We start from the raw sequence: 25,050 nt of genomic DNA on the forward strand, positions 1-25,050 counted from the left end.
CGTTATACACAGGATTCAGAAATTGAGTGCATGTGCAAAATACAATTTTCATTGTATGAATTTGCAGAACAACACTGACCCAACAAAGTAGAAAAGGGAGGAGGAGGGGAGATCACAGTTTCAGACTCCATTAAGCACAGCCAACTCCTCCTCCCTCAGCCACATATCTACTGTAGCACCACGTCCAGCCAGGGGCCTTCCTTGGTGTGCAAAATACCTGGAAGCTACTTACCCTCAGGATGAGATCAAGGCAGCTGGTGTGCGGAATCTGGAGTCTGTGTTTCACATTCTGCCTCTTCTGCATCTTTCTTCACCAAACCACAGCAAAAAGAAAACTGAAGTTTGTGTCTGTAGTAAGTATATAGTTCGTGGACAAATGGACTTAAAAACTGTCACTCTTCTTATGGTCTGGATTGTGTGTGTGTGTAGGGGAGGGGGGGATATTTGTGAATATGTGAATACCAAAGTGTTTACTGCATACTTAGAATCCACTATGGCATCGTACAAAGAACAATCCCCAATTATAAATAACATTTTATAATGTTATCTCTTTTATGCAGTCCTGGTTGAAAGTAACTTTCTGGAACAATGGCATGTCTTTTTTTATATAGCAATAAGAGAAGAGTTGCACAGCAGTATTTTTAAAATATAAAATGGGATTTCATAACTAAATTTCTATGGATTTCAAGAATACTCTTTGCCATGGAAGAATTTTTACTCTTCCTCTGTTTTCACTGCATTAACAAGCAAATCAGATTTCACTGTGTGAAAGCCAGACAAGCATACAGTAGTATTGAATACACAACATAGAACCATTGCTGTAAAATGAAAGCTACTTGCAATGACTATGATGTACTGCTGTTTGCATGAGGCCTGACTGTGGTTTGCTCTGAGTATTGCACAGGCAATATAAGTTATCAGCACATTTTTTTTCCTATAGTTTTCAATTAATTTCCCCTACTTGGACAAATAAATAAATAAAAATCTGGTGGTAAAATCTTAGGATGATACAACATATACGTACAAGAATAATGTTGGAGAGAATCCATCACAGGAATGAAAAATTTTGATGTACCTTTACAGATGTATCTTTTGTATGAAGGGAAATTTCAGAACGTGTTCAGTGTTTTCAAAGTAACAGTTTAGCCTGTATTTAGATGATAAATAACACTTTCTTCACCCCTTTTGGTGTAAAAGATAGCACATGGCTTTTTAGAGCTAATTTGTGCCAAAATAGAGTGCTTAGCAGCACTCTGCCACAGAAACTGTATCTCCAACAGCAGTTTATTTTTCTTTCTTCTGAGCTCTCAGTCCCAACAAAATGTTAATGTTCTAATATTCCCAGAAAATTATTTACGTTTGTTTTCTCTTTGTCAGTGCTGTAGTCTGTACCTCCTAAAATACATAAAACCTCTCTAAAATGTATTTAAAAATTAAAAATTTTTATAACGTGCAAACTAAAAAAGGGGAGTTACACCTATCTAAATAAATCAAGCAGGTACTGTAGAACTAGATAGTACCTACTAGACAGTATCTACCACTACTATCTAAAGCACAGAGTATAGTGAATACGTTTAGTATGTGTTATTACAGTATTCGCTGTCATGGCATAATTGTTGGGTCTGCACTATTACACCCACCATAAATAGACCTGTAATATGAAGGGAATTCCATCTGTTTTATCAGGTGTTTCACCATGGCGATCATACCCCACAGGAGTTTTTTCCAACTGACAAGCACAAAGAAATTGCAAGGCAGCATGGATACGGACAGCTTACCAAGGTGTGTTTGTTGACATACAGAAATATATTTGGTTTTTAGCACTTCGTTTTAACTTGGAAACAATCCCTGTTAAGTTGCCATATGCAGATCTCTTGTAAATAGAACTTACTGGGAAGCTGTGATTAGTCACTGATTTCGAAGACACTGAGTCCAACACCAGGGCATGCTGAGTTGTCTGATTGCAGACTGGGGTTTACGGAGAGAAGCCAGGCACTGGCAATTCACCTGAGATCAAACACATCACCTTAACCCAACGTGGTGAAAGTGCTCACAACCACCCTCAATTTCTGATGGGTAGGAGTGCTTCCTAGCTTGTGAACTATTAAGATCAGTATTAGCAAAAATGTCTCTCATGCTGTGCGAGGGAAAGTTGATTTAAAGCTCAGCTGGTTTAGGTGTTAGAGGGATATAAGTGGAATTGAGGTAGTATGCCAGTATCAGCTGATGGTCTTAACTGGCAGCAAATCAAGCAACAGCAGATCTCAGCTGCAGAAACTGTGTTTCTCCATTAACTGTTATTAGTATCAGATGCCTCTTCTCGTAAATGGTACAAAGGGTGAGCTCCTGTGCTATAAGGCTTCGAAGGAATACAGGGACACTAGGGGGTGTCCCTATGTCTGCTCTGCTCCCATCAGCATTTTCTACTGTGTCTGTGCTTCCATTCCTTTTCCTCCAAGTTATGCCATTTACATGGAAAAATGCCCAAGTCGTTTGTCCAGGATGTGGAAACCAGGCAGCCTCACTGAAGAGATTTTGAGGTGCCAAAAGCCCGAAAGGACCAGAAAAAAAACAGCTATTGTGTGTATGCTCACAGACTGTGACCTATGTTTGCAGGCTGAGTGTGTGCCTCTGAGAGGTGTCTGCACAGTAAGTTTGCTCACCAACAGTTTGTGGACACCAGCAGGTCCAGCACAATGAGTGTGTTTCTCTCTCCTGGAAGAACTTGTTACTGGCCAGGTCTCCAACAAAGTCAGGATAGAGCAAGCTGCACGTGAGGCTCCTCCTCCACTCCATTCTCAGAAGGATGTAGCAATCTCTGAGGCAAGGTCAGGCCTGTTTTCCTCTCACCCCATCTCCCTTGAAGAAAAAGGAGTAAGAGTTGTGGCAGCAAAGCTCGTTCAAAAGCAGAAAGCAACAAAGAATGTTTCAAAGGTGTTCCTATGCATTAACTCAGCTATGACTCAAGCACTTCATATGTACGTAATGCAAGTTCAGCACAACATGCCAGCATGCTTCAGGCTATGTAAGCTCTGAGAGGTTTTAAGACCCAGGCATCGGGGTTTAGCAACACAGACAAGCTGAGGCAGAAGCTTAAGACGAGCATATACCTTAGGAAACTAGATGCACAATTCCAACAACTGAAAGAGGCAAACAGATATACAAGCCATAGACCATGCCTGGTACTCTGGATAATGCCCTCAGTAACCTGGTCTGACCTCTGACTGCTCTGAGCAGGAGGTCCTATCAGAGGCTTCCTCAAGTCCCTTTCAACCTGAATTACCCTATGATCTTATGACTCAGAAGAGGACTGTGAAGCGGTGAATAATCACCATACCTGAGATCCCAGTGCAAAGTAATGGTTACGTGAGCAAAGTTGAATATACTTCCATTTAGGCTAGGAAACACGAAGTACAAGTAAAAAGATCACAACCATGAGACCATTACAGGGACACTGCATATGATTCTCATGTCATGATTCTACAAAATGATAATAGTAAGCTGGAAAATGTTCACTAAAGAGCTACGAAAATTCTTATGCTAGAAAACCTGTTTTGTTTGTGAGATAACTGCCATCTATCTCGTTTAACACAGAGATTAAGTAATTGACTCAATTTTATTGGTGATTATCTTACTGAGAATAAGATTTGTGATGGCAGAGAATATGTCCTTCAAAAAGGTTGCAAGATCCAGTAGTTGAAAGCTGGAGATATATTCAGGCTAGAACCAAGAATCAAGAGTTTTAGACTGTAGTTAACAATTAACATTGCACCAAAGTACCCAGGCGCATGTAGGACTCAGTCTTCTATTCCGAATTTTCAGTCTTTCTGGAGGGGAAGATCTTGCACAAGCCAAAAATGTAGGTTCCATGTGGAATCTCTGGTGATACTCTGTGGCATTCATATCCTGAACCTGCCTTCATAGTCTGGTGGTTGCTGTGTCTGCACCCTATTGCTGTGAGCCAGGAACTGAGCAGAAACCATACAGCTTTGTTAGGACACGTCTGTACCTACTTTAAGTAACCCTTCCCCTCAGTTGCCTTGTGTGTTTGGATAAACAAGCGCATGGCTTTCTGAAAAGCAAAATGCAAAACTGCATCTGTCAGGAAGATGTATCTTGTCTGTTACTGATGAATATAGAGATGACCTTTATGGTGAGGCCTATTGTGAAGATGGCATTCACGGAATTAATTAGTAGCTTCTTTTTCACAATTATAGCACAGAAATAAGAAGAACCTTCTAAGTAATCAAATCCATGCCTTTGCCATGGCAAAAAGCCACATCATACAATCCAGGTTCATATGTTTAGCAAGATCTGCCCTTGAACTGCTCAGTTATTTTTGCTTCCATTGCTGTCACTGAAAGGTTGCTCTTGAACTTTAGCCCAGATGGTCCTTCCAATTTCTAGTTCACTCCTGGCTAGTTTATATACATGTATTTTAGTATAAATACTGCATTTTCCTTTATAATCTCTTTTAAATAATGTAAACTCCCATGCCTCTGTAATGAAGTGCTCTAAACCCTTACCTTCTTTAGAATTCACTCAGCAAGAATTCAGGCTTTCTAGGATAATAAATGCAATCCTTTGCCTACAATAGATGCATTAGGATTGTTACAGATATGGTATTTCTTTATTAAATCCCTTTGCAGAATGCTGCATCTACCTAAACTATAGCCAGATGCACAGGAGATTCTGATTTTTTGTCATTAAGATTTGAATTTCAGCTTAACTTATTAAGATGTCAGTTTCAGAGACAGAGAGTAACGATCTTCATTTGCATGCAATCTAGATTGAGTGCAAACATCTTTTCTCTACTTTTTTTTTCTCATGGCTAAAGAAAATGAGTATTAATGAGACTATGTTCATATAGTGAACATTTCACATTGCAAATAAGAAAATAATAAAGCTGAAGTTCCAGTACTGCCACTTTACTCCATTTTTCTCCTTTCTTTCCATCTTCCCTTTACAAATGAAACATTTTATGAAACCTCTTATAATTTTTGGTTTGTAAGAATACATGCACAAAACACTTCTTGAGGCTCTCACACTATTCTGTTATTTCTACAGTTTGGCATACAGCAACAGTATGAGCTTGGACAGTATATGCGGAGAAGATATTCCTATTTCCTGAGTGTTGTTTACAAACGGTCTGAGGCAAGTACTGGATCTGGAAGGGAGGATGTTTTTTTGAAGATGTTGATAGGACTTCTTGGATCTGTGAGAATCTGAACTTGGTACATTTGGAGGTAATCTACTGAACTGAATGTGATTTCAAATTATCCCTGAAGATGTGGCTCAATTTTGAGTGAGCCTGATGGTAAGCCAAAAACCATGCACAAGGTTTTTAAGGCTGTATAAGAGGCTCAGATACCTCATTGTTGTATGGCAGAATATCTGTGTTGGAGATTTCAAACTATACTTTTCCATTTACAGCACAGACAGAGCTTAGTTTTCATTTCCAGTTGCTCAGTGCATCCATTATGTCCTAATTTGTTTGATCAAATGAAGGTAGCTTTATGTTTTTCACTAGGACTCCTAAGGGAGCAGCTGCCACTCTCCTGTCCACCCAAGTTTTTTTCCAAGGCCCTATTTCAGCTTCCTTCTTTCTCCCTTTTTTCCTTCTTTATCCCACTCTGTTCTAATGCCAATTTACTCAGCGCAGTACTAGATCCCTTCTTTTTCTATCAAGAGAAGAGACTTAACAGGAGAGATTACCTTAAATAAATAAATAAATAAAATTCCTTTCTTCCTTCAGATTTATGTTCAGAGCACTGACTGTGATCAAACGCTTATGAGCGCTCAGGCAACTCTTGCTGGGCTGTATCCACCAACACAGGAACACATTTGGAACCCCAGAATCCTTTGGCAGCCGATTCCAGTTCACACAGTGCCACTGTCACATGATAATGTGAGTATAAACTACAAGCACTTGTTTTCCCTTGATCATTAGCAAAATATCTAGCATGTGAGATGTAGGAGCCTAAAAAAGGGCAGAGCAACAACAATGAAAGCTATAATAATTACAAGCATCAGGCAGAAAGGAATACTATGCTGTGTAGAAATCTAATTAACGCAATCTGTGATGGAGAATTTGGTTGAACAGGGACATGGAGCATTAGTTCTCACCTCAGAGTGATGAGAGCTTGAATATGGAAGATATGGAGGTGCATGTCTTCCTGTGCATGAATGCAGATTGGTATAGAGTCAGGAGATGCTCTGACACCACCACAGATGGTAGTACCCCAGCAAACAGTCGACATCACCTGGTCAGCATCAACACCACTGTCACACTCAGCAAGCAGATACTGCACCTCACTCATGCCTAGGGGATCAAATAAACAAATCAAACAAATCATAGTCATAAATACAAGTTTCCTACTTTTTTTACTACTTGTCTTTTGACTGTATTAATTTTTGCTGCTTATACATGTAAGATTGAGACCACATATGTCCTTCTACCCAAGACAAGTGTCCATCATTTATTAACTGGTAAAGCTATGCCTGTTCATGAACTATGGTTATAATTTCAGAAATTCTTTCTTACCCTCTGGAAGACATAGATTGTGTTTCTAAAAAGACTGAGGAACTGCTCTGAAGCTTTCTCAGTTAATTATCCCTTTAGGACTCCCAAGTTCTTTTTAAAAGCTCTTTTAACTGCCCGGTTATATAAACAGAGATTTCTTTCTGGAAAAAGGACAAAGAGCATATTAGAAAGAAAAAAAAAACCAAAACACTAACAATATCTCATTGTCAAAGGAAAGATGAGTTATAGAAACTTAGCCAGTTTTTTGATTTAGCTGAAGTAAATGGAACTGTATTAAGTCTACTTAATACAGCTGAGTATGCACAAAGACTCTTACTGCAGTCCACCTGCTGCATGGTAATTCATAGTAGAAAGATGACGGAATGTTTAAAGAAAGACTGAACACAGTGAGTGAAATCATCTCTGGGGAAGCCAAGCACAAAGCAGTACATGAGGGCTTGTGTTATTCTTCTGCCAAGTGACAAATTCAGTCTTCTGTAGATGACTCCTTTAACTTTGATCTGCTGAACCTACTACTCCTCTAAACATGTAAAGATTATTTTCTAAGTAGTCATCAATATGACTCTTATGGTCCTGTAGATGAATATCCAAGAAAAGAACACTCCCAAATAATTTTGTAGCTTGTTTTAATTAGAGCAGCCAATCAGGACAGCAGTCTTCCAAGGCTGTGTTGAACAAGAACAAGAAGAATCTTGCCTAACTAATATTTTGCAATTTCATTTTTCAGTTGCTATATGTACCTTTCTCACACTGCCCAAAATACAATGAGCTTCTGAGAGAAACCTTTGCAACAAGAGATTTCCAGAAGCAGCTCAAGCAGTACAGGGTAAAGTATTTTAATTTCTGTAAATCTTCAATTTAAAATGTTCTACTTTTGGCAACATGATCTAACAAGTATGTTTAAAAATGGCAATCAGAATGCTCCTTCCAGGTATGTAATCTTCAAAGTGGGTGTATGCAACATACCCAAACTACAATATTATGAGCCATGTAGATTGAACCATCCCCACCAACTGAAAATTGCAAGTCAGAAAAGATAAATGATTGACTACCTTCAAAAAGAAAACTTTACACCTACCTTCTAGTAGAGCACAGAAAACAGAAACTCAGATCAGATCAGTACCTCACTTCAATAATTGTCTCTATTCAGTTTCATGTTAGCAACTCCTCTGATGTTTCTGACTGTGTAACGCCTTGCTAGTTCAGATACTACCACAAAATTCTCTCTGCTCAGTTACACAGTTTTTTTATAATAGTCCCAATGTTTTCCTCAATACCTTTTCATGCCTCACACCTAATGTCTTCACTTAGATACTTACTTATATTACATTCCTGCATCTGTAAGTTATCCCTTCCTTTCTTTCACTGACATCAAATTACTTGCCATGAGTATGTAATCACTCTCATATTCTTCTGCAAGTTTCTTCTTTGTGGGTTTAATCAAAATGGCATTATCATACTCACCTGTTTTCCTATAATCTTTAATCACCTAAACAGCCCTCTACCTCTGGCTCTGCATCTAGGCGTTAGAATCATGTGAATCATAATTCCCTGTTTTAGCAAATTTACAGTAGGCCTCCCTGCTACTCATTACCAATGTTGGAGTAATTCTGTTTATCATACTTCTATTGAACATTTCTTGGATTCTGCCAGATTTCTTCATATATCTGGATCCATTCTACCCACTTTTGAACATTCCCACCAAGCATAAACTATTTCTGTACTTTAAACTTAGACTCAGATTACCATCCTTATTTCAGATGAATAGGCTGTATTCTCTTTTCAGCCTAAAAGAAAACTTTTATTTCTTTTCTTCCCTAATGAAAACTAGTGGTATAAATTAGCATATTTAAGTTTTCCTGGTTTATGCATCTTCTTTCATTGATCGATATCATAATCTCTCCAGTGTTACTATGTGATCCTATGTCTAGATCCTCAGATCAGTAGGTGTCTTTAGCACTAAAACAGTAGATGGGGTTGTAACTAAGACAGGTGCCAAGGTAGGAATGAAGAAGCGATGCATTTGACAACTCAAGAAGCAACATGAAACATATATATCCCTGTACCTGAGATGTAGAAGGGGAAGGAAGGCCATAGCTAAAAAGTAGGATGACAGCCAGGTTTCACAAGCTCTTAATAAATTTTTGTGCAAGCATTGATTTTGTGTCTGCCAGATGATTATGAAAACATGTGGAGCGTGCAGGATGAAAAAGGATCCACGTGAACAGGTAGTAACTGCCTGCCTGTGAGTTCCACCAAACAGTACAGTGCTTAGGCACCAAATGTAAAGACTATGTTGTTTCTAAAAATTACTGTGTACTATGGAAGTGTGTAAAAATGATGTAGAAAATGTGCAACATACAAGTTTCCTTTTTTGTATTCCAGTCTTTTCTCAAGTTTTTAGCCTCTCACACTGGATACCCACTGAAGAAATTGAACAGTGAAAAAATTTTGAGGATCTCTGACACTTTACAATATGAGGTAAATAATACAAAGAAAATTTCCAAGGCCCAATATAAACACTTTATCAAAACCAATCTTAGCTTTTATTTCTATGGTTTGAAAAAACTCAGAATAAGGTAAATCTGTATTTCCCATTCTTTTGAATCACAGATTATTTTCAGCTCCTTCCTCAGAACACTTATCCTACACCAAATTCACAGCTGAATATCCAGCTGTGACTGTGTGAGGATGCTGCGGGTCATCTACCACCGTAACAAACACAAACCAATGGCCTACCAAATGCAACATCTCATTAGTGATTGCACATGCACACTTAAGCAAAAGCATACTTTTGGATAAAATTGTCTTGTTACTCCTCTGAACCCCATCACAAAGATTGCATGGGTGTAAAACTTGTTTTTGGCAAAGACAACATAAACATGCCTCCACAAAGATATTACGCAATTTGTATGATAAGGCCCAAGTTGCATGTAGTCCATTATGGTCATTTTCAGGAATTAAGCAGCCACTGAAATGACACAAAAGATTATTTGTGCAAACCTTGGGAGCCTGTTCCAAGCAAATGGACCACACACATCACAAAGAAGCACAGATTTTTACAACAAAAGGGGTGTTCTGGTACACAACTGTCACAGGTATATGGGTCTCACAGAATGGTATCTCTGACAGGGATGTGAAAAAAACCTTGAATGCTCTTAATTTAGCAACCAGCACCATTAATTTCTCTTGGACTGTTTCCCAAAACAAAAAATGAATCCATTATATTCTAGCTAGAGGATTGCATCAGCAGCCAGCACAGCTGGAATAAGTAGGTGTTTTAAAGTCTACAGACATACATCATTCTTCACTACATCCAAATTACAGCTATATATGTTCTTACTTAATTGATGGATCTTGGTCCAAAGATGCCAAGCCTTAAATCTTGATATCCCTATAGCATTTGTTTCAGTAAAGATTTTGGGATAAATTCCAGTAGATGGTTGAAGAAGAGTCACAAGGTGAAATTTTTGCAACCTACAGCTACATTAGCAATTGGCATAAATAGTGCCATTTGCTTTTTATGTAATAGTTTTCAGTATTATATTTCCTCCTGTTGTTGAATACTGCCCTTCAGATTTGTTTTAAGCAGTGGTATGTCAGAAATAAGAATTCCACAGCTCTCTAAATGCAAAATACAGAAAAACATTATTTGAGAAAAAACATTCCAAATCTGTTCCAATATGCATTTTGTACCAAAAATAAATAAATAAATAAATAAATAGCAGTGGGAACCGACAAGAAAATCATCATGTTTTCTTTCTTCACTGTAGGATATTAACAATTACACTTTACCTGCTTGGGCTACTCAGGGTATCAGGACCAAGCTGATAAAGCTCTCAGAATTGTTATTGCAGGCGGAATTTGGGTTCCACAAACAAATACAGAAATCACGTTTGCAGGGAGGTAAGCAAAATTCTAACCCCATTTAAAATCAATAGTACAATGGGAAAGAAGAAAACGTGTAATAAACATGGCTTTAAAAGATGCTATGACGTAGATATTCGCTATTGGTACTAAAAGATTTTGATTAATGAGAAGAGAGATGGTAAGGATGTGAATCACAAACATCCTAATTCAACATTAAACTGGAGCACTCTGGTTATGCTGTATAAGAAACTCAAAGTAATATACAGATTCTGCTGAACTGAATCAACTCTGAATTTAATGTAAGCCAGCATGCTTAACTTTCAAAATATTGTCTGTAATAATCTCTAGAATGGTAACTTTGCTTCCTAAGTCCTCCTTTTCCATTACTGGGTATACTAAAATGAGAGTATTCTGGGCTTTATTATTCTGTTCAGCAAATAGTTGCTGAAATTTTAAGATAGTTAAAACCTTTTTAATCACTTATTTGTCTTCCATTCATCTACTGTCAACCATTTGGCCTCATTTTTGCTTTATATTGCCACTCTACAATCAGGTACTGTAAGCTACAAAGACAACTCACATATAAGCAAGGATTAACTTGTTTGCCTCTATGGAGCTCCAACATACAAAACTAAGCACGAAATTAAAACCTCTCCTCTTGCTTTACTACCAATTGCTATTAAAAAGTATGCCAGTAGATGAAGATAATAGATATGTTTCATTCTACTAGCATATACACTTCTCTTTTTTAGAATTTTAACTCCTGGAAAATTCCAATTTTATGCTAATGTAATTGCTGTAGAAGCTATGAGGGGTCGCAGAAACATTTTACACAGGTTCAGATTCACTGCTCAGATAAAAGATAACACCAGGGCATTCTGCACAAATTCTTTAAGCTGAATAGAATAACTCTGATGCAGTTAAAGAAAGATTATGTTCAAATATTACAAAGTGATATAAACATTAACACAAGCATCTTAGTCATTGTTGGTGCTTACTTATTTTCTTTCAGGTCTTCTTTTAAAAACTATCCTAAAGCATATGTCAGATGCTAGAAAGCCTTCACACCATCAAAAAATGATTATATATTCTGCGGTGAGTCCTTTTTCTTTAAGTTCTCTTTCTGCAGTTATTAAATACAGTGAAAGCCATGCAGCTTCATTTCCTGCATGAAATACAGATACAAGCACTTTTATTTGGTTAACCTTAGATACCACTGGATTGTTTTCATTCTGTAATGAAAGGAGACTATTTTGCAACCTCCATTTTCCACCTGATGACATAGCTTATTTCAGAACCGTATTGTTTTGATTCAGCAGAGAACTGAAAAAAACAAAGATAATTTAGGAACATACTTCCTGCTTCCTATGTCTTTTTCAGATGTAAAAGTGAAAAAAAAAAAGTTAAAGTTTGTTATTTTTGAAGGTATTATGAAAGCAATTACTCAACGGTGACCTTACGTTTTTGTTTAGAATGTGCAGACACTCTCATAGAGAAATGAATTCTGAGACTGCTCTGAGTAAAAAGCTTCTATTCCTAAATTGCAATTTGATCATGAGCTGTATAATATACATATCATCCAAATACCTTTCAGATTTCAAATTCTGTTAACAAGAAAAATCACCAGTTCTTATTAAAAGAAGTTTTCACAACTCCTTCTAAGTTCAGTAAGACCTACAGATGCCTAATACTTCTTAATATTGAAATATGCATACTTTGTACATGCAGCATTTCAGTTGGTACAGCCAGAAGAGGACAGTGCTTGTTAATCACTGCAGAGGGCAAGTATTAATGAAGTCACATAAGTAATATTAAGTGTACAGATAATGTACTGAACTTATTATTAAGTAATAGTTACGTGCAGTGATTTTGAGTAGCCCTTTAATGGTGGGGTTTTTTTTCTTTTCTATTTACAGCATGCAACCACCATTGTTGCCTTACAGATGGCACTTCATGTTTTCAATGGGAAATTGCCTCCTTACAGTGCTTGTCATTTCTTTGAACTCTACCAGGAAAAAAATGGGCAAGTATCTGCAAGCTGTACTGCTAGCGTATACTTATTTTGCCTAAAAAAATCTATTGCTACCCCAGACTAACTGGACTGGATACACAGGGTTCATCACACAGAAAAAGATCATAGATTGATTTTAATTATTATAATTAGACTCAATTTAGCAATTACTGACAGCAGCAGAACCACATCATTGCAGTCTAAGATCTTTCTCTATTATTCCTTTAGGGTTGTGGGCTTTAATATACCTTCTTTATCTGTTTAACTCCTCAGCTCTCTATCAGTAAGACAATCTACATGCAAATTATACTAACCATTTATTGTTTAAGAAGATCTCTCCAGAGTATTAATGATGCATATTATTAGCAAGACAAATAAGCTTCATCTCAGAGTATAATCACTATAACGTGGAAGATCTCTGTGGTTTCACATACCTAAATTTATTTTGATAATTCTGTATTTTTAAGCAGGCAATACACCATAGAAATGTACTATCGGAATAATACTTTGAGAGATCCCCACCCTCTTACTCTCCCTGGCTGCAGTTTTCGCTGTCCACTAGAGAGATTTACTCACTTGGTCTCCCCAGTCCTCATACAACATTGGACAAGAGAATGTAGGATATAGGCCATAAAATGAGGTAAGTTACATATTTGGGGGACAAAATTAAGGTCAGGATTTGAAACCAAGAGCTCATTTGAATCTTTTTCTTAACAATCTGGTCTGAAATGAAAGAAAATCAGATTCAGTAAGACAAAATTTTATCCATGGCCAAAATTTTTACTCCATTGATATGTTTATCTAACTTCACTCAACTTGAAATGGAATCAAAGCTGATTATATGTTAGGATCCTATTTTTTTTTTCTTGATTCAACTGATCTTAGCACAGCCAAAAATACTTTCAGTTCCTGAAGAAGCAAATCCAAATGGACTGAATTGTGTTAATTAATTCTACAGTTGGAGTATTTGTCCAAGCTAATTAACATCGCCATGCATTCTTTTGATTTTAGAAGACATTCAGAGATCAAAACAGATGAATATTGAATAGTATACCAAACTAGTACTTACCAGAATGTCAAATATACAGATACATATTGGCAGTACTAATGCATTTCCTAGTAGTTTGGCTGTCTCTCCATATTACGTTTTCTAACTTTCCTTTTTGAGTACTGATGATGGGGCAAACCCAAATGTTTAGCCTTCAAGTTTAACACAAAAGTTGAGCATTGCTTCAATTCTCAAATTTTACTTCAGTAAAAGTTAAATGGCTTTTACACCAAGTCCAGCATCACCACTCACAACTGCTTTCATTGGTAATCCTGAATGCTGAAAACGCATATGGACTAAAAATAAAAATACTTGCGTATTGTCGTATCAAAATCTGACACTTGCCCATATTCTATCCTGGTTCAGTATGATTCTGTCTCAGTAATTGATGGGATCAGCTCCTAATTTTGGGGTTCATACCTCTTTCCCTGCAGGAAGTTTTAGACACGAGCAGAATCTGGGAAAAAGCAGTCTCCTGGACACTGCCCCACAGCCTGCACAGCTCAGGAAGGTCTCAGAGGGACCATTCCGTGCTAAATCAATGTGAGCAGTAATGAAATGTAGAACTGATTCTCAACTGATGCAGCTATGCTGGACCAGTTGGTGTGTAACACTGGGAAACTAAACTGAGCAGTAACACAAAGAGTTTACAGATCACGCTTACACCTACACTACAACAGCAATTTCACTGCCTTACCCAGTTTCCAAATTTGTTGAAAATCATATCAAATATTGTCCTTTGCTCATGCAACTGTTAATACTTTAACTGTATAAGCATCTAAGCATTTGAGAAACAGAAGGGTGTGACTGAGCTCAGTAAATATTACATGGTTATTCTACATGGAGACGCCATTTCCCAAACATGGAGTTGTTCCCAAAATATGCCTAATTGAATGCTCATGGAGATGACTTATGACCCCAGTATAGGGAAATACAGGGATTAGGAAAGCATTGCTAATACAGGTCACACCGGATGGCAGTAGCAATGTTTGAGTGGTATAAATCAGAGCCAAGTTCTTTCACATGATGATGACCACAGCATGGAACACAGGAAGTGAAGACTGCTCAATATATTTGTGGAGGAGATAAAGCATTTCTCTGCACTCATTTGTCTGGAAATTTTCAGTGTGGATCAGCTCTCAATTTCAAAAGACTTCTCCTACTTCCATCCTATTTCCATCCAAATGGAAGCAAAACTGACAGCTCTTTTGTACTTAGTATGACCTACCGGCTTCTTCAAGTAGTAGTGATATATTTGGCATGTCTTCTGAGAACAAGGTTATATGCTAAGAAAGATTCTCTCATTTTGTCTTACCTTTAGGTGTGCCTCCAGGAAATTCAGCGTGATTAGCTTTCAAAACAGTTCCTCCCACACTGTGATGTTACTACAGTCTGAAATTTCTCATTAACTTCCATCATTATGAACAACAGTCTCCTGATCTCTATCAGAAAACAAACAAACAAACAAACAAACAAAAAAACATTCATCAATACAGCAAAGCAAAATGACAGAAAGCAGTAACTTACCTGTCCTTAACAGTGGCTTTCTTTTATAAACTATGAAACCCAAGTGTATTGTGAAATTGATTATTTTTTCTAGGTTTGTTTATTGCAAAGTGATTTGACAGGACTAATTCAAGAACATAATGTAAATTAAAGTGTTTTGAAGGGCTATAGCCTTAACATAGAGCAAAACTGGAAAATACTTCTGAAGGAGTGTTGTTCCCTTTTGAAGACTGGGACAACTTCCGGAACTGATGAGAGATGCAGTGCTCCAGAAGGAGCCAGCGACTGGGGAGTCATTCCAGTTTCCTCATACTTTATACTATTCAAGAAATAACTATTTTACACAAACAGATCTCAGAAGCTACAAAAATAACAATAATGGTTGTTTACTTAGGGAATACTTGTCTTGCTTTGTGTGCAGGGAGCGGGATGAGTGTTTTTTTTTTCTTTGTATTTATACACAAATATTACACCTGTATATAGAAGGAAGAAGAGAGTTATGAAAATAATGGACCATGAGGCTACACCTAAAAGCAGCCAACAAACAATCAGTCTGGCTGTCATAAAGACGTGGCAGGCGATTTGTTGACCCAATATGGCTTTCACATACTGAGTCATTGTGTCTTTTCCGAAAAGATAGAAAGGCTAAGTGTCAACTTTGAAAGAAAAATCATTTGTGATTTCAAATAGCTTTACAAACACCTTCCTTTTGTTCTGTTACCTTGATAATGTACTCTGCTCTGATAACATAAAGTCTGTGCTTCAGAGAATTTTGTCAGTCCATGTTGTTCTTGATGTTAACAGAAAGATCCTACTAACAACACAAAAGACTCCGCAGCTTTGTGCTATTTAAAACATTCAGAATGTGCTGGGCAATAATTCACTCGTTTTATTTTCTAATACTGCTATTTCAAAAACAATTTGTGGCATTATCATGAACACTGGATTAGAACCATCAGATGCAGCTAACTTTTGACAACAGTGGACATTTCTTTGCTTGAAAAACTAGGTTTGTTTTTAATTTCTTACAGAGGATATATGAAGCTTGTTGCCCACAAGTCACTTCAAAAAGAAAGAGAGTAACAGATGAAAATGAATTACAAAGAATTTTGCCATTCTTTTCCTTGGACCTGACTTTGAAAATGCAGGCTAAGCCCATAAACTGTGTGCCCCTCTTAGAACTACAGCAGAAGCAGATAACTGCTACTACATAAGCTACAAAAGAATCAAAAAGAAAAAAAAAAATCACTTTTCCCTCTAACAAAAATCTTAAGTTTCAGAATTCTCACTATTAAAGCCCACTCTCTGCTCAGCAGGGCCCAAAGAACAATTCCTGTGCTTTCTAAGCCTCCATACGAAGCAGTTTAGGGAGAAGAATTGTAGTTAGATTTCATAGCAAACAGGTTCAAAAATACAGATAAAAATAAATGACTGCCTCTAGTGAAAAAAATGCAACATCTTTTATATCCTTTTAGATGCAGCAAGTAAACAAGGATAAAAACATTTTTGAACAGAATGAGATAGCCAGTTGTAGTTGCTTTCCAATGCAAAAAGATCAAGTTGTTTTTTTTTTTCCATATTGCCTCAATGTCCATAGTAGTCGCCAGTAGAGAGCCTTCCCAGATCTGGCCATTCTCATAGGAGAGTTAGTGCAAACTCTTTGAAAGGTTCACTGTAAAGCCAACACACCTGGCCAAAGCTGACCATCACACCTCCTTTAACAACAATAATATTTTTAAAAAAGCAAAAGAAAGCCAATTAGAAAGGAAAACGTAAGACCCCATACTTACAAGATCATAGCCTTGGTTTATAAAACCAAATTTTAGGCACCTTCTCTTCTATTCTGTACTTGTTCCTATTTCTTATTATTCTGAAGCGGTATCAGCCTGAGTCGTTTTCAGTGTTTCATTTGCCAGATATTTTTTGAGTGGAAGTTCAAGAGCTATTCTTTTCCCGCCAAAGGCAAGGGTAACCTTTCTGCTGGCTTCCCAGACCTGAACAAGCAGATGATGCAACACTCACACAGCTGAGACATTCTTCATTATTCTCTTTAGCCTACAGTTCCTCTTCCCCTTCCTCATTCAAATCCACCTCTCAAAATGTTCAGAACCATGTAAAGACCTTTCTTCTGTCACACTGTTTTGTCCTGGGATGGGGGACCACGGAGCTGCAGCCTGGCTCCAGTAGTTCCCTTCAGCTACAGATGTGCATCCAAGCTGTGCCAGCTACTTACAGAACTACAACAGAAAGTTCTCCTTTTTCGTTTCATCATTGGACCATGTTTTCTTCCCTTCTACGTGACCTAATAAACATGTCTTGAGCATTTCAATTTCTGTGGAGAAAAAATAAATTTCTAACATATACTGATCACAGAATCACAAAATCATAGGGGTTGGAAGGGACCTTCAGAGATCATCGAGTCCAACCCCCCTGCCAAAGCCAGTTCACTACACCAGGTAGCACATGTAGGTGTCCAGGTGGGTCTTGAATATCTCCAGAGGAGACTCCATAACCTCCCTGGACAGGCTGTTCCATTGCCAATCCCTGGATGCAGGCAGCAGTTTCATCTCTGACTGTCTTCAGTGCAACAACTTCCACCTAGTGCATGCCTGTGTTGTGCTACACTGCTAGCAGTTAGCTAAGGTTGCCTTTCCATACATTAAAGAGTGAGTTCTTTTGCAACCAGTCTGCTTCAAAGCCACTCCAGCTATGCTTCAGCAAGCCTTCAAGACAGGTACATGCTTTTAAAGTAGACAAATTGTGCTCAAGCTAATTCCACTAAATGCCATAATTTAATAATTACAATATATGCCATGGAGCCAAATTAGCATATAGATTATACAAATAGTTTGAGTCCATTTACATTACGATGCTTGGACAATTTTAACAACTAACTTCAGGATAATTTTTTTTAAGTTTTATTTTGAAGCAACTTTTCCTTAAAATAAATAAATAAATAAATAAATAAAGGATTTAGCTGTTGCAAAGTATGACAAGTTTACAGCTGTCAAAAGCACAATAAAAATGGAAGTCTGCCTTTATCCCAAACTGGAATTAAAATACAAGACAAGTAACTAAATTTACAAATGAAATACATACTTAGAGATTACCTGCAGGACCCCGTCTTTAAAACCACTGCACAGGAAAGAGGCTATTTTTTTCATTTTGCAATGCGTAATGATTTTTTTTAGGTTATGGTGCCCATTTTCCGGAGATATGTCTGCTAATACATCCACTAATAAAATAAATAAACTAAAAGGAGGAATGATGCCACACAAAGTAAAACTTTATTATATGCTTGATTTCAGGTTGAAATGTCATTTTGAAAGAATTGTTAGCAAAGCCTCTCTACAAAATACAGCCATTCTGTATTGTTAAGCTTTCCTAAATGATGCCATCCAACACCACAAAAAATATTTATTTCTCAAGTGAAGCTACCATATGGGTTCTGTAATAATAAGCTTCTCGGGTTACGGCTCCTCACCTTCATTAGCCACAGTCACTCATCACAGGAACACAATGAAACAGTAAACCTTATGAAACTCATGAGTTATGAATTTCCTGGTAAGAGTTTATAATGAGAAGAACTTCAAAAACCAAGCAGTCCTAGATCCAAAGTGTTTAGAAACCACCTACTGAAAAATCTATACAGATTAAAAAATTAAGGCAACCTTTCTTGAATTTTGAGTAGTCTTAAAATATTCTTAAGATGTCTTTTTTGACTGGCATTCTTAAATAATACTGTAGGTGATCATCTTACATGTATTTTCAGAAAGGTAAAGTAATAGGTATCTTCAAGTATGAATGACTTTCTTGTATCTCCTACATAGGCACCATCACACCAGGAGAGACCAAACACAACAGAGACAAAACAGTGAAGGGAAAGAGAAGTTCAAGTGAGTGCTGAATACTGGGTATGGATAGAGGGAAGGAGATGGGGAAGTCTGGAAGCTGTGGTCCTCCCTTCCATCATGGGAAATAGACTCGTAAGGCCATTCACACAGTTCAGAGAAGAGAACATTTGAGGCTTAGTGTAGTTTAGGGCCCTATGGACAGAATTTCTGGCAAATGCTAAAGTACCTGTTGAAGAGAAAATATTACTGCAGAGAGTTCAACAGAAGACGCTGAGACAGATTTGAGAATGAAAGGAATGGTATGACTCAGACAATACGGGGATGATCTTAACTTTTAATCATATATGGAACTCTATTTGGAGGTCTCCACAAACTGTAGTTTGTTTGCTTCAAAATGCTTTATGCCTAGAAATAATGTCATTCTTAGTCTTATTTTATAGAGAGGAATTCAGGAGAGACAATCTGAGTAATCTGCTTAAAGCCACTGAGTGTCAAAAACAGTGTTCTTAAATTAGTAACAATAAAAATGTGAGCTCCAGGGCCTGCTAAGAAGAAATTTCTTTGGGAATTGGGGCCAAAAAAGAATTTGGCATAATGAATTACAAAAGCAGAAGTATAGATACACTCCAATGGAAAAGAAAAACAACACACTCCAAGAGCAAATAAACTGCCCAGGAAACAGCTTGAAGAATGTACTTGCTGTAAGGCTTACTTAACACTTTATGTGATAGATGAGGTCTTCTTTAAAATAATTATTCTGATTTTGCGGAGACAACGTAGATGAGAAGAGAAAAAAGGTAGGTAGGGAAGTTGAAAAGAGGATTAACTGGACAGAAAAGAGAAAACAGTGTTGCCTGGCTCTTGGTTCTGAGTTCATCCTTGTGGCTGCGCTATCATTTGGAAAAATTCGAAGCCCTAAGAAGTAGAAATAGAACAGGTAGGTTAGAACATTGTTGATGCCTAGCAACTCCTCATATTTCAGCCTCATCCTTAAACTCCAAAAGAGAAAAACGTCACAGACAAAAAGGAAATAAATTATGACTTGATTCAATGGAATGTAAATAGTAATTTGAAAACAAAGAGTGATGGGGTTTGTTGCGTAGTCACACAACATTCCTCCTGGATTTGAAATTCACCAGCCACAGTTCCACCCCTTTTGAAGTCCAGCCTCCCATCCTGGCTGTTTAGCCCAAGCAGGAGCTCCAGGTACTTTTTTCATCTGCTGCCAGGATGGGAGTGATATGGCTGCCCAACCCATCTCGGATTCTATGTTTTGCTTTTCATGTTATCTTCATTCTGCTTCAGCTGGCAACTGCAGAAAGAGAACTGAAGTTCGTGGTTGCAGTGAGTAGATTTGTTTTCTATTTAATTGTGGGATATGCAGGGAATTTGGTATGTCTGTCAAGTCAAACAAGGTGTGCAGTTCTTTAGCCTCTCTTTAGACTTAAAAATACAACTTTTTTTTCTTACTAAATTTAAAGACTTCTTAAGATAAGAATGCCTATAGCTATAAGAAATTTCACCTCCTAATTACTAGTTATTTTTTCAGTATAAATAAACCACGTCGCCTTGTGGTAGAGGCATAGTGCACAGGGGCACAGAGATCTTAAGTCTAGTTTATCCGTTGCATAGTCAGACCTTGCAATCGTGGCCTACCTTCTTTGTGCTTGGAAGCTGAAGCTTTTGATGGTATAAGGTGCTCGGAAATTGCAAAATAGAAGTCACCATAAAAATGGAAGCAGTTGCTCAGAATAACTGAATCAGGATAGTAGTGTACTAAGAAAAGGGCATTTTCTGTAGAGATCTGAGGTGGGTGTTGCATTTACTGTAGTTATTGTGAAACCAGACTGTAATTGTATTGTGCTGGTTCATCGCTCTTTTTAAAGTAACTGGACAGTACTTCAGCATCAGTTTTCCCCATAGCTAAAGTAAATGAGAGATTAATTCAATAAAGTATTTTGGATGGTGAAGGTTACATCACAACCTTTTCATTCTAATTGTTTGGGGCTTTCTTTTGTAATGAGAAGGATATACTGATAAAGAATAGTTAGTTTAAAGTAGTATTTTCAACATAAAGTTTTGGGGATTTGAATTTACATATATAAATAGGAATTTTATTTTAAGATGCTCTTCCACTCTTCTGTATTGGCTAGATTATGTAGATGTGCTACTTGGAGAGAGGCCAGAGTGCACCAGAAAAACCAGTTTCTACTCCTGCTGAGCCTTATTGCTCTATCAGACCCTGAAGAAGGCAGGAACTCGACTCTAATTCCAGTAACATTCTGTATATAGCAATATTCTTCAATGTTTCAATGGTGAAAGGGAGAACTAGCTAGATGCAGGGGTCAATTCAGGCTGTAAGCATGCTTTGGAGAATTAACTCTCTGAAGAGAATGAGGCATTTACTGAATTGCAGCTGTTACTGTGTGCTAACAAGCAATGGTACTGGAAAAAAAATAGTTACAGGAAAGGCTTACCATTATGGAGATAAGATCCTTCCTATCCTAAATCAGCTTCTTTATGACACTTGTGCAGCTATCTTCTCCACTTTCCTAAAAAAGAAAAAAGAAAAAGAAAAAGATAGCACTGTATCTATTTATGAAGTAAATTATCAGAACTAATGTTAAAATTTGTATATTTAATTTTAAATATACATTTAAATATACATTTAAATGTCTTTCTTTTATCTTTGACACTTTTTCTTAGACTGACCAATCTAACTGAAAAGTTACAATAGATTCAGTCTTGTTATCAGTATATACCTCCTTTCTCAAGGCATGGTTTCTGATTGTTCAATAGAATTTTGCCTTCTAAATTCACAGATTGAATTCACATGTGATCAGAATTACTAGCAGAAACAGAAAGGGAAATTAATAGAAATTGGCCCCAGAACATTTCATTGACATAATGGGAGAAAATGACAGTCAGGCTACAGTCGATGTAAGTCTACACCTTTCTGAGTTAATTCAGTGGCTGTTTTCCAGCTGTATTCTCTCTAAGTTGCTATGTAGTCACCTGAGAGTATTATTGCATTGTGAAAAAGTGTCATAATGAACACATCTGCTAGGGAGGGTGGAACCAAACAAATTCACTTTTGCTCACTTCCAGATTTGTGCTGAATTGCTCTCTCCTCGTTATCTTCCATCTTTGTGCTGATTTTGTGTGTTTTAATTATTAGCCTCAAGTGCTTTGTGGTGAAAAGCTGTAATACCAGCCAATTTGTCAAAATGCTGTTTCAGATTTCCTCCTCACATGTAGATATTAACACTAACCATAATTCTTAGACACTAACTCGGACGTAAGAGAAGGAAATAGTAACTATCTAAGACCATCAGGCATCCAAGTAGAAATGCAATACTGATCTATTATTGTCTCTCTGTAAAGAAGTTCTGATCTGTAACTTCTGCTTCCAGACAGGCACTCATGTCAGCTATCATTTACACAAAGAGGTGTGGTTCTGGAGGTAATGTGATTTCATCATGCCTTTCTTCGGAACAGGATGTGCTGACTAAGGATGTTATCTATCTAATCAACACAAGCCATTTGAAATCTTGACTGAACATGCTCACTATTTCTGCATCTGTGATGGACTGGCAGTATGACTGGTTCCACAGATCTCCTGTTCTTTTCCTTCTTATTGCTAGCTGCAATATAAGAAATCTTGTTTGAGTCTGTCAATAAAAATGTCCATGTGAGGCTTGCTATTGTGCCACATTGTGGACTGCAATTAATGACATTTTTGAAGGAAGATGTTTTATACACATATACATGCCATATTCTCAGCTTACCCCTCACCTACCCTTGTTTTTCTTCAACACGATCTTTCATCTGACTGTAATAAAGAATGGGAGAACCCAAACATCAAATCAGCTTCAAGCTGCACTGGTGCTGAAGGAGAGGAAATTGGTAACTCTGCATCTGATGCTTTTGAGAACTGTCTGAGGTCATATAAAGTGACATATTGAGAAGCTAAAGTGAACACACACAGGAGGTGTGCTTTCCACTTTTCATGTGTATTCTCCTTGTGTTCTTTTCCTTCTTGTTTGTCTTTTCTCCTTTTATGATGCCTCCTTCTTCGTTTTCTCTAATCCTGCCTTGTTGCAAGTCCTCTGACAGGTCAGGAAGGCAATCTGTAATCCCAGAGTAACAAATTCTGCAGCACACGAATATTTTTAAAGTAATTGGAATGATCAGTTCCAAATGCAGAGTGTTGAGAAATACATATTGATGATCAGAGCAAGCTTTGTAGGGATATTGTTTTCTTAACAGCATCAAGTAGTCTAACAAAGAAGGCAAAATGCCCAAGTTAAAAAAAAAAAAAGGTTTCCTGACACATAGCTGAACATTACTGAATGAGTTGGCCTTTTAGGTTGAGTAGCTGATGAGGTCATTTTTTCATTTTCAATCATAACAGAAGCAAGGTCATTTTCAGAAGCAGCAAGGAAGAAAAAGGTTTGAACACAAACAAAAATCAGCTGTCTGAGAAGTTTAGTCTTTCAATTCCTAAAAACAGGATTCTGGTCTTAGCAGTAGTTCTTGTTTCTTTCTTTTTACTTCCAGCTTAGTGTTAATATCATATTTACATGTAACCATACAATGCTGGTGCGAAAATGCAAACAAGGAAATGAACTTTTTCCTCTTTTGAGTAAACTTATAGAAACCATGCTGCTTTTTAAAGAGAACAATTCCCACTCTTTCCATTCCTTAATGTTAAAAAGAGAAAAAAAAAATCTTTTTCTTTAGATTGCCAGCTCCCACATATGCTCATATACTCACAAAATCACATAATCACAGTCGCTGGGATTGGAAGGCTTGGAAGGGTCCTTAAGAGATCATGGAGTCCAACCCCCTGCTGAAGCAGGTTCCCTACAATAGGTTGCACAGCTGTGTGTCCAGATGGGATTATCTCCATAGAAGCAGACTCCACAACTTTTCTGGCAGCCTATTCCGGTGCTCTGCCACTCTTAAAGAGGGCAAAGAAGTAAAAGAAGATCTTCTGCTTGTTAGTGCAGAAATTTCTGAGTTCAAGTTTTAGGCCATTGCTCCTTGTCCTATCACTACACACCACCAAGAGCCTGGCCTCATCCATTTGCCTTTTTATAAAAATTTATAAACGTTTATCAGATCCCCCCTCGATTCTGTTGTCCAGGCTGAACAGAGCCAGGTTACTCAGTCTTCCCTTTTATGGGAGATGCTGCATGACCTTTATTATCTATATGGCCCTCCACTGAGCGTTTTTTAGGAGTCTTTTTTGAACTGGGGAGCCCAGAACTGGACACAGTAGTCTAAATGTGGCCTCACCAGGGCAGAATAGAGGGGGAGGATCACCTCCCTCGACCTGCTGGCCATGCTCTTTTAATGCACCTCAGGATATCATTGGCCTTCTTGGCCACCAGGGCACACTGCTGGCTCATGGCCAACTTGTTGCCCACCAGGACACCCAGGTCTCCTTATATCATATATTTGGATCTTTGTTTTTGCCTTCTCACCTCTGATCAGGTGCTACTTTGTTCTCGCATTGAATGTTTTCAGGGGTTGACTGTTGTGACAATGAAATATACACAGCAGTTTTGTTGCATATGAAGTGTAAAGCATCATAAAGTAGTATTTCAAATCTAACATTTTTAAACTAATGAAAAAGGCTCACTTCTTGGCCAGGTTTTGATTTGTTACTATATATTACCTAAAAATAGTAATCTAATCATGTCAGTTTGAATAACTGTCAATTACTCATAAAAATGATTTTCTGTGAAGTTGGGTAATTTAACAAGAAAGTACACAGCTACATTTTAATTGGGAATTTAACCTTCATTCTTAACAGAGACATCAGGTTGTTCAGAAGAGCTAATTAATCCTACATGGCAATGTAGTATGTCAGCATGTCAAAACACTAAAGAAATAAGCACTGTCACAAAAGTCCCCTCACTCATTTCTCATGTCTCCAACTGAATCAAGCTCCAGACATTGTACCTCTTTGCCTGTTCTGCTGTTTTCTACAGGTTCAGTGAGAAATGATTACAGAAAATGAACTGAAATTCCAGACTAGTAAAAAAAAAGCATGTACAGAATTAAAAATTGCATACATAGATAAAAATAAAATATTTAATAATATTTTATGAACTATTTTGCTATACTTGAACTCAGAATTACCTTTTTTTTTGAAACTCAGCAATTCATTATGAATCAAATATTTCGTTGATGCTAGTAAAAAAATGAC

The 25,050-nt window shown here is 37.4% G+C and overlaps 2 protein-coding genes and 2 long non-coding RNA genes across 7 annotated transcripts in view; 2 read left to right on the forward strand and 2 right to left on the reverse strand.

Annotated features, from left to right (window-relative positions):
* Window positions 1–17,308, forward strand: LOC100539092 (prostatic acid phosphatase-like). 2 transcript variants are annotated; one of them, XM_085226465.1, is made up of 11 exons: window positions 1–353; window positions 1,687–1,782; window positions 5,068–5,154; window positions 5,756–5,908; window positions 7,272–7,370; window positions 8,930–9,025; window positions 10,318–10,450; window positions 11,427–11,509; window positions 12,331–12,437; window positions 12,893–13,065; window positions 14,795–17,308. In XM_085226465.1, exons 1-10 carry the CDS (start codon window positions 240–242, stop codon window positions 13,050–13,052), a joined length of 1,128 nt encoding a protein of 375 aa, XP_085082591.1. In that variant the 5' UTR covers window positions 1–239; the 3' UTR covers window positions 13,053–13,065; window positions 14,795–17,308. The 2 variants fall into 2 exon arrangements, with proteins under 2 accessions (XP_085082591.1, XP_010711230.1); XM_010712928.3 differs by having other exon boundaries at window positions 2–353; window positions 12,896–13,065.
* LOC104911543 (uncharacterized) lies at window positions 1,857–6,309 on the reverse strand. Its single transcript, XR_004160165.2, has 3 exons — window positions 6,127–6,309; window positions 2,664–2,859; window positions 1,857–2,007 (listed from the first exon to the last, which is right to left on the reverse strand). It is a non-coding gene; the product is annotated as an uncharacterized LOC104911543 (long non-coding RNA).
* Window positions 14,789–21,441, reverse strand: LOC146544152 (uncharacterized). Its single transcript, XR_014883976.1, has 2 exons — window positions 21,311–21,441; window positions 14,789–14,915 (listed from the first exon to the last, which is right to left on the reverse strand). It is a non-coding gene; the product is annotated as an uncharacterized LOC146544152 (long non-coding RNA).
* LOC100539248 (prostatic acid phosphatase-like) overlaps window positions 19,991–25,050 on the forward strand; it is a 21,295-nt gene continuing 16,235 nt past the window's right edge. For all 3 annotated transcript variants that reach the window (XM_010712927.4, XM_085226463.1, XM_085226464.1), the window contains exon 1: window positions 19,991–20,177. In XM_010712927.4, coding sequence (XP_010711229.1) covers window positions 20,064–20,177 — 114 coding nt within the window. In that variant the 5' untranslated portion in view covers window positions 19,991–20,063. The remainder of the gene's footprint in view (window positions 20,178–25,050) is intronic.

Source organism: Meleagris gallopavo, chromosome 6 (genome assembly GCF_905368555.1).
Source record: "Meleagris gallopavo chromosome 6, MGAL_WU_HG_1.1, whole genome shotgun sequence".
Taxonomy (NCBI): Eukaryota; Metazoa; Chordata; class Aves; order Galliformes; family Phasianidae; genus Meleagris; species Meleagris gallopavo.

Bases quoted from the DNA above. Each gene is read 5' to 3' on its own strand.
- LOC100539092 (XM_085226465.1), top strand. From the start codon at position 240: ATGAGATCAAGGCAGCTGGTGTGCGGAATCTGGAGTCTGTGTTTCACA. The intron at 1,783-5,067 runs GTGTGTTTGTTG...TTATTTCTACAG, and splicing joins GATACGGACAGCTTACCAAG to TTTGGCATACAGCAACAGTA. The intron at 10,451-11,426 runs GTAAGCAAAATT...ATTTTCTTTCAG, and splicing joins GAAATCACGTTTGCAGGGAG to GTCTTCTTTTAAAAACTATC.